The sequence below is a fragment of the Stereum hirsutum genome, assembly GCF_000264905.1.
Source record: "Stereum hirsutum FP-91666 SS1 unplaced genomic scaffold STEHIscaffold_1, whole genome shotgun sequence".
NCBI lineage: Eukaryota > Fungi > Basidiomycota > Agaricomycetes > Russulales > Stereaceae > Stereum > Stereum hirsutum.
This window is the reverse complement of record NW_006763131.1, coordinates 2,732,736-2,750,488: the sequence shown is the minus strand read 5'-3', so window position 1 is coordinate 2,750,488 and position 17,753 is coordinate 2,732,736. Positions and strand designations below refer to the sequence as shown.

Sequence of the window (17,753 nt, the reverse complement as noted above, 5' to 3'; positions counted from 1 at the left end):
CGGAGGAGGGAAAGACAAAAAACCAAGAAAGAGGGCGGCTGTGCCAGGCGGTGGTCCATTCGCCGTCCGGTGAGCGACGCCAACGTCACCTACAGATAGCAGCGAGCGAAGGTGGAGGGAGGCAGTGCGCAAGGCCAATGGCCATCCCGAATGGCAGATTCCCATTCGGTTCCATGTGAACGATATAGATCGAGGGCTGCCCGAGCATTTTCAATCTGTCCAAAGAGATTACATTGCATAAAACAAGGTCAGTACGGTCGTCGGACAGCAGCGCCATCTGAGAGGAGATACTGACCGGGTTTTGTTGACCATCTTGGCACCGACGACGCATGAGGTGCCAACAAAGGCTTTGGAGCCCTACGATATGATTGGGGGAGTTAAGAGCGTTGCGGACTGCGTTGAGATCCTCGGGGTCAGATGGCGATGTACGAAGAAGACAAGACAAGAGATTCTAACAAGGTTGATAGAGTGCCACATCGCGAGTGTCCACTGCCGGATGGGGAATACCAAGAACTGAGAAGTTTTGCTAAATTAGAAACGAGCATACAAGACGCCTATGACTTCCATGTCTCACCTGAGAGGTCGTTCCATAACTGGTGGCCAACGATTGTCTTGTTTCGAATGATGTCCGCGACTTGACGTTGAACCTGACTGAATTTATATGCGGTCCCTGCATAGCACGGATCAATGACCGGTCGACGAAGAGGGAAAATCGAATACCTACTTAAGTGCTCCTCCGTGATACCGGTCACTCCAGTCCTATAGTCGGTAACTTGCAAAGTTGGCGCCACATAACGCTCGTAGATATTTTCTCCGCGGAAATCTGTGATCGCAACACGACTGTGTAATGCTTGAGTACTGTCCGGTGTGGGAGGTGAAGAGAAACCAAGACATACGCCAACATAGAGGTACTACCACCAGGACCGACGCCCACGACGGTACACGAGAGAGACAGGATCTGGTCAGAGGATGGCATCGAAGGAAATGATTTCGGGAGGGGAGGAAATGGCTGAAAATGCGTCGGAGGGGGAGGATGGCATTTTGTTGCCCACATTACCCGCCCTTTATAACCATGGCGGATATAGGCTCAACGGAGAGGTGACGAGCATCGGATATTCTCCTTTGTACAGAGATTTCAAGATTCAAGAATCGAGATCTGTGCCACGACATATGGAAGCCCAATATTGAAGTAGCAGCTAAGGGGCTGGATAGCAGATCCCCCCAAATATTGAGGCCGAGAGCGCTACTCGATCCTTCGTTACCTGCTTATGTCAGACCCTGCCTCTTGAGTTTGAGACGGTTGCCTGGGCGGTGGAACGGTGAACTCACACTCGGAAAGATAGAAACTCAGCTAACGGGCAGCAACGGTTAACTCGCAACGTCGCAAAGAAGTTACAGAAACATGCGTCCCGCCCATGACGAGAACGGTGAACTCGTCATACCTTCGCTTGTCATCAGCTTCGCGACCGACTGCGATAAATTGACCATTCCGCGCAAGAACATGAGACATTTGCAGGCCATCTTGACATACAATGAGCTTGCCTTCGCCCTCGGGTCCTCCTACTATGGGAGGCCTCTGTCTTCAAGAAAGCAGATACCACGATGACAGAGCTCGGGGATGAGTCGGGGACAGTGAACAGGAAATGATAGGCAGCAGGCCTAAACAGGCGATTAAGCAATTTAGGCGTCTCAAAAGGACATGTCCAAAGTCTATTGTTCCTCGGATCCCGGGGGTCCGGCAAGTAAACTGCCCCAAAAAAGGCAGAGCTACTATGTTCGAAACCTTGCCAAGTGGTGGATCCTTCACGGTAGATAAGTCTGCAAATGAAGCTCTGCTCGCTCATGAAAGTCGTATACGAAAGGGCTGACAATACACTGAACCTCTGAGCGAGTCATGAGATGCTCGTTGGCCAGCTCCCGGCCTCCGAGGCAGGTCGGTTCACACCGGAAACGGTCGTAAATTCAAACCCAAAGTGAAATAATTGAAGGAGCTAGCAGGCGTGTTTAACTCTCTCAAAGTCGATGGACGCTCGACTTGTGCTCTGATAGCTCAGCGGATGTCAGAATTGAAACCAAGTCATGACGCGTGGCCGGTGTGCCCGGGACCCTTCCACGTGTATTGTTGGGAATCGCAAGTCGAAGCAGGAATAGACTTAAGCGCTGTTTATCAGGATTAACTTACTTGTGTCAAAACGAGTCATATTCAGCTGGAGCCCGGCGACGTTGGAGCTCAATTAGTGTCTTGAAAGCCCTTGCAAAAATAACACGCACCATTTATCGAGCCTTTCGTCGATCGACAGTCATGATTGAAGATGCTCAACCTGCAGCGGCCTTCTCGGGATTGATGGAGCGAGGACTTTGGCCCATTCGGACTCCGAGGACTGTCTTCACCAAGGAAAGGCCATGTCAGCGCGAGAGTAAGGTTGTTTGCCTTTGCGATAGGTGAGATCTGCAGCTCGAAGGGAACAGCGTTGGGAAAGAACCAATAATTAAAATTACAAAGTAGGCACCGAGTGACTGGCCTTACGCCTTCCAACTCTGCCAACCAGCTTCCAACTCCGCGTCCTCTCCGCACCCTTTCGCAGATACATTGAGCGTAAATGCCCGCCTGCGCTCTCTGTCCTCGTTGCGGTTGTCGTTCGAGACAGCGACGGTTCAAGCCCTACATGCATCGAGCCCTTCAGATCTCCACTCCTCCGTATGGCCTCCACACAAGTTCTAATAAGGTCAGGCCGACCCTGCTTCCTCGCGAGTGCGAGCATCCTTGCCCGGACGCTCGCATTTACGACATCTTTCCCCCAGCGTGACTCGAACTGCAGGAGGAGCCTGTGTCCGAGGGTACCACAGTTCACCGTTGATTTGAGGTGGCCGAGTAGAATGAAGAGGGTGGTAGCGTCCGGTTGAAGCGATGGGCAGGCGGAGAGCATCGCATCGAGATCCCTACGAGCGGCGTTGTAGCTTTGGATTCCAGGCTTCGGCATAGGCTTGCGGCCGAGCAATGCAATATGGAGGTGGACGAAACGCATGCCCCAAACGGTTGGATTGGCGCGAAGGAGCCGGATCGTAATGTCGAGCGCTGCCCGGTGCTCTCCCATGCGGAGAAGTGATTGAACGAAGAGGTAAATTGTCGTCTTTGACGGCCGGTCAACGCTGCGGTTCGTCAACGTCAGTCTGGGAAGTTGTCGCATGTTTAGGTGGAATCGCTCCGAGCCTATTCCATGCGTCCGCGGTGTCACAGGCCGCGAACCAAGCTCCTCAAACCCCCGCCGCACTGCGCCTCGTTGAGCCCCTCCAAACAACTCCGTCCAGGCGATAGGATGAACGCCGCCACGACCAAAGGCGGTGTCGGCCATGCTGCGACTGCCCCTACCTGTGGCCACCGCGAAGGCGTCTGACCATAAGCCCTGCCGAACCAAGAATCTGACTGTATATTTCAAGGTATGCTCGTCTCCCGGAATATCCAGCTCCCTCATCGTGTCTAGGAGATACGTTACGGTGCGATAAGACGCGTTGCGTATGGCCAAACGGAGGAGTAGGTTATAGGAACGAGTTGACTGTTTGCGTGCGGGGAAAGATGCATGGAAGCGGATGAGAGAATCCAGCGGAGGGGTAGGGTCTTGGTCGACTAAAGACTGCAGTTGTCGATGCAGACTTGGCGGTTTGGGTTGGCGAGGTGTCGTCATGGGATGTAAAGTGAAGAAATCGTCTGACTGAAGTTGGGATAAATGAGGCAGACGTTCGAGCGAATCTGGGTGAGGCATCCGGCCTGGATCCTCGGAGTTTTGGTCGCGTTCCGATAGAATGTCCGCATCGACATAGCCTCGAGCTTTGAGAAGCTGAGGGATGGGAGGGATAGATTGTGCGGAGTTGGAGGAACTAGCGGAGTCCTTAGCATGGGTGCGGGTTGTAGATGAGACGAAGGGTGCGGATCGTGTGGAGGGTGCCGATGATACAGGGGTGGCGAGAAGCACTTCGCTCTTGGTGATTGTCTGTTCCGCGGGAGTGAGGATGCTCTCCTTCAATTTGGCTACAGTCCTAATGCTGAAGCATGCAATTAACGAACTGTGAAGGGATATGCAGACGTCCAAACTCACGGTATTTCGGGAGCAGAGTCGGAGGCAGCATTAATCTGAAGATTAGCTCGAGAAGACGCAATTGTTTTGTCGCGCGAGAAACCAAGGAGAGCATGATGGACGCGTCGACAGTGAAGACGTAGACTCGGACTCGGACTCGAACGCGTAGGCAAAACTTGGTCGGTCGCGGAAGGAAGGAATGACCGGTAGCGGTTGAGGAAAAGTGCAGCATTGCTCATATGTGCCGCATGATGGCGCATGCATGGGTTTCACCCGTTCAGAAAAGACCGACAGCGTGAGGAGGATGGAGGTCAAAGCCAACGCCGACGACGGAGTGCAGCAACTCACAGTTGCCGTGGGCAGCACACGAAAGCCGAAATTTCTTTGCACGTGGCACGTTCGACCGACGCCACCCGGGCGCTTCACCGACCTATGGGCCACACCCCTTCTGAGACGGACACGCCCCTGAACAATAACGGGTACATTTATAGGCATAACTATGTATCATGGTAAGCAAGGCGTCGTGTGTTGCATGGGGCATGGCGTGGAGGAGAATATGATGAGCAACGATGGGAAAAGAAAAAGAAAATAACCAAATGAATGAGGAAGGAGCAGCAAGATACACTACTCATATGATTAGACGACCACCTAGCCCGTGGAATCAAGTACCGTACGATGATAGTAGAAACACACAACACTGGCCTCTTACAAGTCCATCATGCGATGGTGCTGCCGCCCGACCAGCCAACCGACCTGCGCCACCCACCGATCTCGAACCTCCCTGAACGCCTCCAATCCATGGTCTTTGGCCTCTGCAAACTCGTCCAACGCACGCTCCCAGCCACGCACTGTTTCTCCACCGAACATGCCTCCCTGCTTATTAACTACCTCGCTAACATGATCCACCCAGGCCTTCCATTCATCCAGAAGACGTGGGAGAAGAGCTGGGACGAGCGATGCTTGAGTGAGGGGTGGCTGAGACAGAATGTGTCCGGTAAGGGACGAGAGGAATGTGAAAGTCTCGGTGGGGTGGAGCTTGTCCCGCTGAGGTCCATGGGTGGGAGACGAAGGCGTTGGTCGGGCCGGAGAGGATGAGGGGAGTAAGGAAAAGTAGGGAAGATATGATAGACACGCGGACGTAAATTCGTTGATGTGAGGTGTGAGGCGGGACACAATGTATTCCTGCCGCATGCCGCCGTTACTGGACTCCGCTGGTGTTGATGCACCAAAGCCAGATGACTGAGGCGCACGACCAAAACCCAAAACAGAGGCGCCGAAAGTAGGTGATCGGGAAGTGGACGCTGATCCGAAACCAAAACCGAAAGAGGATGAAGGTGGCGTGGGCTGTGGTAGATTCGAGTATGGGTATGCGTCACGGAGTTTCTTGGCAGACTGCTGGAGGGCTTGAAGGGCCGTGTCCAGAGATGGGCGGGGTATGAGTGAGAGTACATGGGACTTGAGCGAGGGTTGCGAGGATATGAGTGAGGTCAGGATAGGCAAGAGCGACTGTGAAGGCAAGCTCGCTGATTTATGTCATTCATGAGAGCGCAATACGAAGAGGCAAGGGACAGGCTTACCGAGCAGCACACCGACATCCACATCGTTATCAGAATCTGCCGACTTGTTCTCCTTCACATCCTTCGAACCGAGTATATTGGTCGCTGGAGAAGTGCGAGCCCTCTTAGGCACCCCTCTCTTTGGCCGCTCTGGAGTAGGACTCCTGTCCATTGACTCATCCCGTGCGCCTGGACTGGGCCTCTGAGGGCCCGTGTCGTTCTCGTCTTCAGGCTCGAATCTGCGTTTGAGGCGAGATGATGGCTGAGTGGCAGGGGCGGCGAGGTGGTGCAGGGGGTGTGTCATGGGGGGCTGAGACCAACCCATAATATTTGACGAGGGCGATGAGAGACCGAATGCAAAGCCAAAAGGGTTCGGCTGTGGTTGGAGAACATTGGCCATGGTGGGAGTAAGGGAGTGCGGGGTCGTGCGTGTTGATGTCGAAGAGCAGAGAGAGGCGTAATCCCGCCAGGCAACCGCCAGACTCACCCTAAAGCCTCGTTTTGCCTCCGGGCACGTGACCATGTCGCGCCGTATTTAGCCGTGCCATCTTTTTTCTCTTTCGCGCGACGACTCTCTCTTTCGGTCAGTCACCTTTCCTCCTTCCAGTCTCGTTGTCGCAGTGACGAGACAAAGAATGAATCGCTACTTCGAAGCTACGGCTTATGAATTGTTTCATATTATACCCAAATTTCTGAGCTTTGTCTCCAACAGCCTTTTGTCTGATCCTCACGCTCATCTTATCGACCCTCTTCTACCACAGGTTCGCATCTCCGGCCCATCTTTTGTTTTGAACTTGTGAGTTTCACTTTCACGCTTTCTCGACATGATCGAATAAAATAGAAGTCAAGCCCTGACCCCGTCTTCTGGACGGGTGTTGATGAGTATCCATGCTAATACTGATCTCACATATCGCAACTTCGTCTTCAGTTTTGCTGATTACTCTATCTTCCCTAGGTCGCCCTCCTCATTCTAGCCTCGCCTCGTTTCTCACAGAGTCAGTGTCCATCTCTATCTTTTCTGAGATGATTATTACCTTTACGCCGAGCTGGATACCCAGCAAGGACGTCACCTTTATTTTTAATTCAATGTCTTCAACCAAATGATCCTCGTTTCACAATCACCAAGACCTCTCTGCTTACTGTCTTCTTCTTTCAAGGTCGTACAATTGCTTTTTTATTGTCCATCACGTCTGTATCCCCATGTATCACTACGTTATTGAACAATGAAATCTGTCTGTTCGACATAAATTCCAGTGCTATTCCTATCATGTTTGCCGCCATTGAGGCAACTCTGTCCCTCAACAGTAAGAAGAAAAGAAGATAACAATGTCCGTTGAATTGCATTAACACTGGCTACAGCCTATGTACTATACTTCCGCTCCGTATATGTCAATCCGTCCGTGGGTCACTCAACCACCGCTTCAAGCGGGCGCTGCCCACAAAACATTCAAGAACCACATCAACCCTAACCCCATCGCAAGCTTCGCCTTCACGCCCAAGTTCCACCCCTCCTTCCTATTCCCAACGCCCTCCCACAACCGCATCGGAATCCCTCTCGTCCTCGGCGCCTCCGACCCCTCCGCCAACCGATCCATCCATCTCCTCGGTGTAGCCGGCGGCGATGGAGGCCTTTCCTCAGACGACTGTCCCGCTACCGCACCGCTCTCCGTCTCATCCTTCGGTTGAGTCGGTTCGCCTTGCGTGGTCAACGGTACGGACTCTGGCGTACGGTCACGATCGTGTCTATTGTTGGTATTGGCGCTAGGACCGGCACCGGCACCGGGAGCAGTTGTGGGTAGTGATTTCTTCGAGTTACCAGTGCCACAGATCCAAGAGGTGAACTCGCCCGTAGCGATAGCTACGTAGTGGCTGATGTAGACGAACATGACGGCGGTGATGACCATATTGAGAGAGCGCCATCTCGTCCACGGAATGACGATAAGGATCCCCTTCGTGTCCGCCGCGAGCCAAAGGTGGTACTGGATGATGAACGTCTCGAGGGAGCAACGACCGATCCACGCAAACGCTCTGGAGGATGCTGATCGGAGAACGGGGTTCGCATTTCGTAGGACGATGAACGCTGCGACGGGGAGGAACGAAACGTAGGGATGCCACGTGTTGTAGACGAACTTGTCTGGCTGCGCGAGTTCAAAGCCAAAGTACCATATCATGACGAGCGCTGAGGTACCGATGGCGACGTTGACTGCGTGGTGCCAATGCGGATGCTCCGTCAGACGGTGCTCGCGGATCTTGATGAAGGTGAGTGCGCTGAACATTCCAAAGTAGACGATCCAGAGGTCGAGATTGACGCGGAAGGCCCATTCCTTTGCCGACCAATGGATGGCGCAGAAATTAGCGAGGAAGGCAAAGATTGTTTCGAGCAACCAGGGCTCGCTCATGAACCAGGTAACGAGGGCCATGGAGGCGAAGAGCTTGAACACGAGGAACGCGGTGCGATCGTTGAATTGAGATCCAATGGCCATCGTCGCGTAGATGATCAAATACCACATGGATACGAGCGGCGCGAAATAGTACGAAATGTAATCGGTGTTCATGGTGTACGCGAGCAGGAGGGTGAGCAGATTCAACCGCACCATGATCTAAGATGAACCAGTAAGAGTTAGGCTTCGCCTTGTGGCGACAGTGAGGAACGCTCACCTGCGCCACCCGGAGGAAACCAAAGTCCGCCTTTTTGACGTAAAACGTTGTATGCCCGTAGCCAGTCATGAACAAGTACGATGCAACGAGGACCCGAATTGGATTGTATATTCCGGAGACTTTCGATGCCCCGTAATAATGATAGATCAGGATGGCGACTGGGGTGAAGGAACAGACGTGTCAGACAGATGGCATGCAACGTGCCGTTGTGAATAGACTCACTCTGCATCCAGCCTTTCCATTCATCCGTTTGCTCTCTGTTCAAGAAACCGAGATCCTTGTCCGCACGCTTGACTGTGGCGAGACCGATGGCCAAGAACAAGAAATTGAGGAAACCAAAAGCCCATGAATCGAATTGTTTTTGTTCTTTCAACCAGAACCAAGACCTGTCTGCCAGATATATGACTGCAACCGCGCCGCTCATGACTAGTGGTGGTAGTTGACCCTCGTCGATATAAGGTGGGCTGAGAAGCGATCTGCCCTCTAAAAGCCGTCAAGGTGGCATTCTCTGACGCGAAGAGCTGTGGCGCTGCTTACCGTTTCGGCGGGACAAGAGCCAGGCGCAAGGACCCCAAAAAACAGCGGCTACTAAAACCACAAAATGGAGTAAGGACGGCCAAGGGTAGCGACGACAGCACGTCTTGTCGAGAGGGAAGCTCTTGGGTAATTCATCGTTACAGTGAAGGTTAAGGAGGATGTTCGCCTGAGTTCGAACGACCGGATCCGAGAAATGAAGTCCGTCTTCCGTCTGGGAAGGGTCGAGCATATCGTTGAATACGAGGGGGAGCGAGACGGGAGTTTCAGGTGGCGGCGGGGAAAATATTGAGAAAAATGGGGTGAATGGTGGATGTATTCTGTGGAAAAGTTCGGAGTTCATGGCGTCTCTGTCTGAGGGTAGCATCGTGGTGGCACGCTCGTCCGATAGCTTGTACGAAACAAGATCCTCGATAGGTAAAACGACTATTTCGTCTGCGGGTTTGCGGCGTGAGCGATAGATCCGATCGAGGAGCGCCTCCGTATTGCTTTCCCATGCTGGGAGCCCCCCTGAAGTGTTAGCATACCGCAGATACCAGAGACCTGAGCCTAGAACAAGCAGTGATGGCCGTTTGAAAGACGGTGTACCCAGAGGGTGTTCATCTGCGTCCTTTCCGCTGAGCACTTCATCGAGGCTGGACGAGTTAAGAAATGGATCCCAGTAGAAAGATAGCTCCGTCCCAAACGAAGCGCGTAGGTGATGGTCGGCATGCTTCTGTGCGTCGTCTGGTGGGCCTGTGGCAAGACCCTTGTCGACGATATTGGCGAACTGAAAGAAGAGCTTTCGGGCGACAGAATCTCCCATGAAGACGACATCTCGAGATTGTAGGCACGTCTCGGCGTCCTTCGATTGGTAGGAGTGCATCATGCAGCCTGTGATATTTCCATTGAGATGGGCAGTGAGTGAGCACCAGGGGTAGAACACACCATCGGGCTGCCAGTTTTTAAAGCCACCATCGAGCCACCGGCCTCTATTGAGCAAAGCATCACAACGCAACGGGTCGGAGAGATCTTGACGGAGAGTAAGCAGGTACGCGGAACGGTAAGAAGGGCGGTAGGCTCACCAAGAAGGGTGAGGCGAGTGAAGCCAAGAAGGAGTGCAAGGGCTATGCACGCAAAGGCGGCGAAGTGAGGCCAGTGTGGGTTGAGGGAGAGTGGTATAGACCTCGACTGAACCATGGAGACATGCACAAGTGCTAAAGCACGCCGCAATAATCTGCCCACTTCGTCATCCGCCACCGCCCTTCGACGGAAACCGGTCTGCGGACCGCGTTGCCCCGGAAGAAGGCGGCGACATCGCACGCTCAATCCAACTTGAAGTCACTCTTGAGTCACTCTTCTGTCGCCTTCACCCAGCACACTCACATGTCTGACGATTCACCTAGATTGTTGTCTTGGCACAAACTAGCCGACTTGAAGCAAGCTGACATACAACTGCGAAAAGCTTACTGAGCCGTGCTCGAGCACTTCCTGCTCGAATAGTTGTCGTGCCATCATCGGCCTCCGCCTGCCTCTCGAACTTTTTGTGGACTCGCTCAATCGGCCAATCATTGGAGGGCCTTCTCTCTCGGCACACCCGTAAATCGCGTCAATTTTGCTCCCAGCAGCGTGCTCACCTCCCAAGGCTCACTGCTAAGGGCGCTCGCTCAGCAACTTGTCAGCGCTTCAGCGCCCACTAGCGCTCACTCAGCGACTTACTACAGTACTCTAAAGATCATATTTGAGTAAATAAAACCAGACTCGAGGCTTTTCCGATTCTTCATTCTCTCTTCTGGGATATCTATCTTACCATCACCACCACACCATCACCCACAACCATGTCTGCAGGCACTACCATTTTTATCACTGGTACCACGGGTGCGTCTCATTGCCACATTCCCTTGCGGTATATTAAAGTCAATTGTCCGGCATATCAGGTTATATTGGAGGATCTGTTCTTCAGCGTTTGCTTGATCATCCTAATGCCTCTGCCTTCAAGTTCACCACCATCACTCGCAGTGCCGACAAGGCCAAGCTCCTGAAGGAGAAGTATCACGTCGATGCTCACGTGGGAGACTTCACGGATGTTCAAAAACTTGAGGAACTCTCGGCGGGAGCAAACGTCGTAATTCATACGGTAAGCTTCTCATGCTCGTGTGCCCACAAGTTAGCAGGGATGAGGTGACTTACGATTTTGTTACACTCACATCACCAGGCGGACGCAGATGATCTCAGAGCAGCCAAGGCGGTCAGCCAAACATCTCAATCGTGTCCTCTATCTGGCTAACCTCTAAGGCACGAACACGTCAGATCCTTGCTGGATTGAAGAAGAGGTATGAAGCTACTGGCGAAGCTCCCATCCTCATCCATACGGTACGTTGAAGACCACCCTGTGCGCAATGATCTTTCTCTGTACTAACTTATGTTCATTAGTCGGGGACAGGTACTTGTAACACGTATAGATACTTTCGTTGACTCTTATTGACGATACGCATCTCAATACGACCAGGTGTTCTCATCGACGACGCCAAAGGTGAAAAGATTACGGACAAGATCTACCACGATTCCAAGCCAGAAGAGATCGAATCCCTCCCCGAAACCGCTGTTCACCGCAAAGTCGACCTCCTCTTCGTCAACGCGGACAAAGCAGGTTAGTTTCATACTACTTCACGTTCTGTCGACACTGTTGTCGACCTTCAGTTTTGAGTTGCCAGGCTATATCCGTTCGCATATCGTCCTTCCAAGCACAATCTGGGGTCTCGCCACGGGACCACTCGTCGACGATGGAATACAAAACCCTCACTCTATCCAAACCCCGGGCCTCATCAAAGCCGGACTCGCGAGGGGCCAAGCGGGAATGGTTGGCGAGGGTAAGAACGTCTGGCCAAACGTGAACATCGACGATGGTACGTACTTCCCAATCCATTGTGCTAGAACGACTGTCTGACTGTATGCTCATGTCATGTATATCAAGTGGCGGACCTCTACATCCTCATATTCGACTCTGCCATCAAGGACACGAAAACCCCTCATGGCCGGGAAGGCTTTTACTTCGGCGAGACGGGGGAGCACAAGCTCTACGACGTCTGCAAGGCCATCGCAGTCGCTCTGTACGAGGCTGGTAAATCCAAGACCGCGGAGCCGGTCACCTTCACAGATGAAGAGTGCCAGAAATACTTTGGCGTAAGATGATCTTCCTGAACCGCCCAAAAGTAACCTCTCCGTGCTGACGCTGTTGGCGATACCGTTGATCTGCAGGGAACCTGGCTCGGCACAAACGCGCGCGCCGTGTCAGAGCAAGGAAAGAAGTTGGGATGGAAGCCAGTGCACGATAACGAAAGCTTTTTCAAGTCTATCAAGCCTGAGGTCGATGCTCTCATCGCGTCAGTGGAGAAGCACTGAGTGGTGGCGTGCGCGCCGGTTGACTTCGGGAGGTGGAGTGGTACTAAGTAGTAAGTATATCGGAGACAGTGTAGCTGGAGAGAAGGGATATATGTGTGTATGTAACATCATCAGTGGATTTTCGTTTGCCATCGAACGCGCACAACGACTGGCAGCGATCACGACTTCACTGAGGAAATCCGATCACCGTTATCGTTTGCGCAAAGGAACCGATCTGCCGGTCGCATTGCCCCGGACGAGGGCGGTGTTGCGGGCGTTAGTCGTGGCCCGCCTTGAACTTGCCGCTTGAACCCTTGCTTGAACCGCAACCTGTGTTCATGCTGAATTCGCTTTTTCGTCCGCATTTTCATGTAGCTCAGCCATCATATCTGTAACTCATACGACAGCTAGACGAGTCACCTTGAGCTCTACGCGCGTTATGTTTCGCACAGACTTCTGATAGGCTTCTGGCTATCAACCAATTGAGCAGCGCAAGCACTACTATGAGCACCTACTAGAATGCCCAACTTATAGATGCTGTTGACCTTCGGCGTTATGCCGCCCCATGTCATCGTCCGTCCGTCTCTCATTGTGGTTGTTTATTCTTTACCAATCCATCAGAGTACAGTATTTCCACCGTCATAATATCTCGCAGGACTCGAATGACGTCAGCTTTTACTCAGTAGCGTGCGGCTCACTCAGCAACCTGCCACCTGAGCATTGAACATTTTAGCAGCACGCAACGTTCCTGCGACCCTTCCTTTTCTTCTCTGAACCCTCCATCTCCCTACGAACGACACCTAGCAGTACGCAACAATGTCTGCAAGCACCACCATCTTCATCACTGGTACAACGGGTGCGTCTCATTTGCCACACTCCCTTCAAGTGTGGCCTATTGAAAACAACTGGCCGGCATGCTAGGTTACATCGGAGGATCTGTTCTCCAACGTCTTCTTACCCATCCCAACGCCTCCACATTCAAATTCACCACCATCACTCGTAGCGCCGACAAGGCCAAGCTCCTCAAGGAGAAATACCACATCGACGCTCATGTGGGAGACTTCACAAATGTGCAGAAACTGGAGGAACTTTCCGCGGGCGCAAACGTTGTCGTCCATACGGTAAGCTCTTCGAGCTCTTTTGCGTACAGTAGGGTCGGGCGGCTTATAACGCATAATGCACCACTCGATAGGCGGACGCAGATGATTTCGGGGCAGCCAAAGCGGTCGGTCACATCTGAAACCCTGACCGTCCCCTTTCGTTTCGCTAACATCTAGCACGCGGACTCCAGATCCTTGCCGGATTGAAGAAGAGGCATGAAACGACTGGCGAAGTTCCCATTCTCATCCATACGGTATGAAGATTGACATCTTCGCCTTGCTACCCCCCACACTAACACTTGTCTATAAGTCTGGCACAGGTACCTAAATGCTTATGAGGTCATCCCGATGAGCCCCTATTGACAGATTGCATCTCAACACAACCAGGTGTTCTCACAGACGATGCCAAAGGTGAAAAGACCATGGACAAGATCTATCACGATTCCAAGCCAGAAGAGATCGAATCCATCCCAGACACCGCTATTCACCGCAACGTCGACCTCCTCATCGTAGATGCAGACAAAGCGGGTCCGTTCTACATTACTTCGTATTCTGTCAAGGATGTCATTGACCTTTACTTTTGACTGGCCAGGCTATATCCGCTCTCATATTGTCCTTCCAAGCACGATCTGGGGTCTCGCCACTGGACCGCTCGTCGACGACGGGATCCAAAACCCCCATTCCGTTCAAATCCCGGGACTTATCAAAGCTGGGCTCGCAAGGGGTCAAGCGGGTATGGTCGGCGAGGGTAAGAATGTCTGGCCAAATGTGAACATCGACGACGGTGAGCATCTCACGCTTAAAACATCAAGCCTGTATTCATCATGCGAACTTTGGTTTACGACAGTGGCGGACCTCTACATTGTAATTTTCGACGCTGCCATTAAAGATCCAAAAACGCCTCACGGCAGGGAAGGCTTCTACTTCGGCGAGACAGGAGAGCACAAGCTTTACGACGTCTGCAAGGCCGTCGCAGTCGCTCTTCACGAGATTGGTAGGTCGAAGACCGCGGAGCCAGTCACATTCACGGATGAAGAGTGTCAGAAATATTTCGGTGTAAGTTTGACTTCACCCCCTTCTCCTCTCCCCTCCGGGACAACGAAGTTAACGTTTTGCATCATTAGGGAACCTACCTCGGTACAAACTCGCGATGTGTAGCGGAACAAGGACGGAAACTGGGATGGAAGCCGGTGCACAACAATGAAGGGTACTTCAAGTCTATCAAGCCTGAGGTCGATGCTCTCCTTGCGTTGGAGAAAAAAGGGGCGAGCGTCAACACCAGTAAGGACTTTGGGAGGTAGGGCGCGTCGGAGATCATGCAGTGATTTTGAGAAGACAATAAAATACCTGTGTTTGTACCGTTATCAAAGTACGCCTGTTTGCCACTGTCGAACATGTGCAAAGACGAGTAGCAGCTATGTCTTTTTGGGACCGTAGTAAATAGCATGGTCAGTAAATAGCACGGTCGCTGTTCGCAGATACCGGTGGGATCCTCCAGCTCTCGAAGCTCTAGGACACCTGAAATCCTCTCGGCCACTATCGACACCCAGGGCCAAACTCTTTCAAGATAAACAATTGCTAGCATTGATTATTACGACAAATACTGGTATGAACTGGCTAGAGTTATGTTGACACAAGACACTCCGGAGAGAAGTCCAGATACAGGTTAATAAGCGATGCACGAAACTTGATCGTCAAAACAAAGGTTTGTCCATTCAAGCAAAACGAGGGCACTTGAGCCGCATAGAAAAGTACGTGACAGTAAATGTGGTAAAAAGAGTCTGTAATGCGATGACAAAAATGGGAATATTGGTGACAAGGTGTATAACAGTCCGTGGAGCTCGAGAGCCCATTACGAAGCGCTCAGCGTGGTATTGAGTATGAAGTGAATCACGAAAGGTAGTGGGAAGTGAAGGCGGGACACATCAAGGTGGCGCCAGAGTCTGATGTCTTCCAGAGCGATTAAGAGCCGGTGCTTGTTGTGGTATATGTCGTAAGGCCTGGAGTACAATCAGTCAGAATCGGTTCGAGCGTTCGATATGTAAGTATTTGGACACTTACCAGTTCTGAGGGTGCAACACGGACGGGAGAAGAGATCAACAAATATTCACACCTACAGACCAACGATGCGCTCACCCTTTACAATGGTTGTTCGAACTAGTCGGGATACAAGAAATGTAACGACACCAGCTACAGGCTGGAGCAGAGACCGAATTAGGAGGTGTGCCACAAGACTCAAAAACGAGGACAACTTACCAGCATAAGGATCTGAGGTGTAGAAATTGCGTGTGAGGACGACATAAAGGACGATGGCCAGTGGGATCGCAGCTAAGCGAAGACCCCACATGATCATCTTATGTTTCCTTGTCGTACTGATGACGGGGTAGAATGTGGCGCCGACTAGCAATCCCATGAGGAAACCTCCCAGATGAGCTGTACGAGAAGTCGATGAGTTAATGCTTAGATCCGGGAGTCAAGAGAGACAGAAATGTACCGAAGTTATCGACGTCTAGATGGCAGAAGGTAATCACGTCAATGCCGTCCGATAGAGTGTGGCTGTAAGTAACTTACATGGTATGAATCCCATGGCGATGACGAATACAAGCTCGATAATCATGAAGACGAGCTTCCTTACCGGCCGATATTGGAACTGCCAGTGAGCGAAAAGGTCTATCCAAGAAACCTGTATAACCGTCAATTATTGGTGACCATGCCTGTAGAGGCATCTCACTTACTGCTATTGAACCGAAGATAGCTCCCGATGCACCCATGGAAGGCACGCCGACAAGAGCAAAGTTGCCTCCGAGGACGTTGCTATTCAACTGAGTTATTACCAGGGCCTGGGCAATAAAATCTGAGTACGTACCCAAATATTCCGGCCGCGAAGTACAGGATGATGAACCCTCCGGAGCCCATCTCCCGCTCAATCTACAGGCACAGATCAGCTCACAATCCACGATACAACTGTTGCAATAACCTACCTGAGCAACGGCCGTCAATTGTGCGAGTAGATTGAGGATGATGTGGATGAAGCCCGCATGAACGAAAACAGGTGACACGAATCTGTTGAGCTGTATCAGGACGGCGAGTGGGATATGACGGAGTTGAGGATTCTTACCGCCATGCTTGGTTGGGGTTGTTTGCATCCGACAAATCGCAGATCTCAGAGATGGCACAGGTGATATCAGGGGGATTGGCGGTATCGTTTAGGCCTGTATAAACCGGTCAATGACCCAGCACAATGGAGTAGACTGCGGAGATGCTCACAAGGGAACAGCGTGCTGACGGGCACATCGGTGACATTCTTCATGCAAGGAGGGAACCGAGCGCCTGCGTGAGAGGGTTAGATCTGGAATCGCTATTGAGCGGACGGAAAAGCCCGTACCAAGATTGATCAAGGCCGACGTCGACGGGCCAAGCATGGGATTCACGGTGGGCTGCGCGGAGTGTGAGATGCTGCGGCAGAGCCTTCATCCTTGCTGAAAATGCTCACCTTGAACGACACTGGTGTACCCTGTGCCCTCGAATTGACGACGAGCTCGTTGATGAAAACACCAACCATGGCGATACTCAACGCCCAGACTGTTTGTGGTCATATGTGAGCCGAGTGCATAGCAAGTGGTGTTGAAACACGTACCAACAATGGGATACTTCTGCCTGCCAATGCCGCGCTTCTTGTCCTCGATACGTTGTTCTATGGGATACTTTCCGTTACTAAGAAAGCGACCCCATGGCGAAGGCTTCTCAGAGACAGGTTGGGAGCGTTGGCCATCCGCGAATTCTACGTGAACGAAGGTCAGTGACAGCGCTCGTACGACCGTTAATGACAACGTACCGAAATCCTCGTATTTGCCACTATGGACACCTCCATAGCCCGCTGCGTTGTCCACGAGGGTATCGTCTCCTTTATCGTTGAAGTATTCAGGCTTCGCTGGTGGGGTGGAATAATGGTCAAAGTTCTCGTCGATGTAGGACAGTCGCGGGCCTTGCGAATAGGGATAGATGGAAGGGGCGCCGCTAGCTCGGTCAACGTTCAATCCTTGAGACTGTGTGGAGACTCTTCGCGAGAGGCTGACAGGAGAGTCTGCTGCTAGAGTTGTTGGCGAGAGTACACCACGCTCTGGATCTGAGGCATTCGTGGCTGGGTACGAGGACGCCGTGTACGAAGACGCCGTGTCGGTAATGATGCCTGGTGGGTTACGAGGCGAGAGGACGTCGTCGTCATGTTGGTTCGAGTCGTGCTGGTCATGTAGAGTAGTGTTCATGGCGAGATGGAAATGACGGGAAAAAGGTGGTAGAGATGAGTGGATGAAAAGTTGGCCGATACTTGTAGGAATAAAAGAAAAGGAAGCAGAGTTGTACAGCCGCTGATCCTTGACTGTGCCAGACTGTGCCTTTGGAGGCTACCGACGCCACCCTCTTCGCCACGCCGGATGTGGCCCTTTTGCACGCTTTCTCTATCCTCTTGGAGC

The 17,753-nt window shown here is 52.1% G+C and overlaps 7 protein-coding genes across 7 annotated transcripts; 2 read left to right on the top strand and 5 right to left on the bottom strand.

The window, feature by feature from the left end:
* Positions 1-89: 89 nt before the first annotated feature.
* STEHIDRAFT_46712 (uncharacterized protein) lies at positions 90-976 on the bottom strand (the record flags this gene model as incomplete). Its single annotated transcript, XM_007297954.1, has 5 exons — positions 90-215; positions 296-393; positions 457-513; positions 575-840; positions 897-976. The coding sequence occupies 5 exons, from the start codon at positions 974-976 to the stop codon at positions 90-92; spliced, it is 627 nt and encodes a 208-aa protein (XP_007298016.1).
* A 1,519-nt stretch (positions 977-2,495) lies between these two features.
* On the bottom strand, positions 2,496-4,333 carry STEHIDRAFT_127398 (uncharacterized protein; the record flags this gene model as incomplete). Its single annotated transcript, XM_007298906.1, has 2 exons — positions 2,496-4,041; positions 4,095-4,333. The coding sequence occupies 2 exons, from the start codon at positions 4,331-4,333 to the stop codon at positions 2,496-2,498; spliced, it is 1,785 nt and encodes a 594-aa protein (XP_007298968.1).
* A 445-nt stretch (positions 4,334-4,778) lies between these two features.
* STEHIDRAFT_46102 (uncharacterized protein) lies at positions 4,779-5,933 on the bottom strand (the record flags this gene model as incomplete). Its single annotated transcript, XM_007297901.1, has 3 exons — positions 4,779-5,279; positions 5,340-5,596; positions 5,651-5,933. The coding sequence occupies 3 exons, from the start codon at positions 5,931-5,933 to the stop codon at positions 4,779-4,781; spliced, it is 1,041 nt and encodes a 346-aa protein (XP_007297963.1).
* Positions 5,934-6,964: 1,031 nt separating this feature from the next.
* STEHIDRAFT_89745 (Cas1p-domain-containing protein) lies at positions 6,965-10,000 on the bottom strand (the record flags this gene model as incomplete). The annotated part of the gene is made up of 6 exons (XM_007298254.1): positions 6,965-8,229; positions 8,288-8,445; positions 8,510-8,770; positions 8,825-9,694; positions 9,749-9,832; positions 9,886-10,000. The coding sequence occupies 6 exons, from the start codon at positions 9,998-10,000 to the stop codon at positions 7,051-7,053; spliced, it is 2,667 nt and encodes an 888-aa protein (XP_007298316.1). The 3' UTR covers positions 6,965-7,050.
* A 636-nt stretch (positions 10,001-10,636) lies between these two features.
* STEHIDRAFT_143926 (NAD-P-binding protein) lies at positions 10,637-12,317 on the top strand (the record flags this gene model as incomplete). Its single annotated transcript, XM_007298905.1, has 9 exons — positions 10,637-10,678; positions 10,738-10,937; positions 11,016-11,048; positions 11,111-11,173; positions 11,234-11,243; positions 11,310-11,450; positions 11,515-11,706; positions 11,775-11,983; positions 12,059-12,317. Coding segments are annotated over 9 exons (1,034 nt in total), but the record flags the coding sequence as incomplete, so codon positions are not given.
* A 587-nt stretch (positions 12,318-12,904) lies between these two features.
* On the top strand, positions 12,905-14,734 carry STEHIDRAFT_71509 (NAD-P-binding protein). Its single transcript, XM_007298118.1, has 9 exons — positions 12,905-13,037; positions 13,103-13,302; positions 13,374-13,406; positions 13,473-13,535; positions 13,592-13,601; positions 13,669-13,809; positions 13,874-14,065; positions 14,129-14,337; positions 14,406-14,734. Exons 1-9 carry the CDS (start codon positions 12,998-13,000, stop codon positions 14,580-14,582), a joined length of 1,065 nt encoding a protein of 354 aa, XP_007298180.1. The 5' UTR covers positions 12,905-12,997; the 3' UTR covers positions 14,583-14,734.
* Positions 14,735-15,413: 679 nt separating this feature from the next.
* STEHIDRAFT_127393 (rhomboid-domain-containing protein) lies at positions 15,414-17,546 on the bottom strand (the record flags this gene model as incomplete). Its single annotated transcript, XM_007298904.1, has 12 exons — positions 15,414-15,478; positions 15,538-15,714; positions 15,853-15,964; positions 16,017-16,095; positions 16,148-16,209; positions 16,263-16,344; positions 16,400-16,493; positions 16,549-16,611; positions 16,667-16,718; positions 16,775-16,863; positions 16,919-17,062; positions 17,117-17,546. The coding sequence occupies 12 exons, from the start codon at positions 17,544-17,546 to the stop codon at positions 15,414-15,416; spliced, it is 1,449 nt and encodes a 482-aa protein (XP_007298966.1).
* Positions 17,547-17,753: the final 207 nt, after the last annotated feature.

What these genes read in the sequence shown, in the direction of transcription:
- STEHIDRAFT_71509 (XM_007298118.1), top strand. Translation starts at nt 12,998, where the DNA reads ATGTCTGCAAGCACCACCATCTTCATCACTGGTACAACGG. An exon ending in ATTTCGGGGCAGCCAAAGCG is followed by an intron (nt 13,407 to 13,472) that starts GTCGGTCACATC and finishes CGCGGACTCCAG; the next exon opens with ATCCTTGCCGGATTGAAGAA. An exon ending in AGTGTCAGAAATATTTCGGT is followed by an intron (nt 14,338 to 14,405) that starts GTAAGTTTGACT and finishes TTGCATCATTAG; the next exon opens with GGAACCTACCTCGGTACAAA.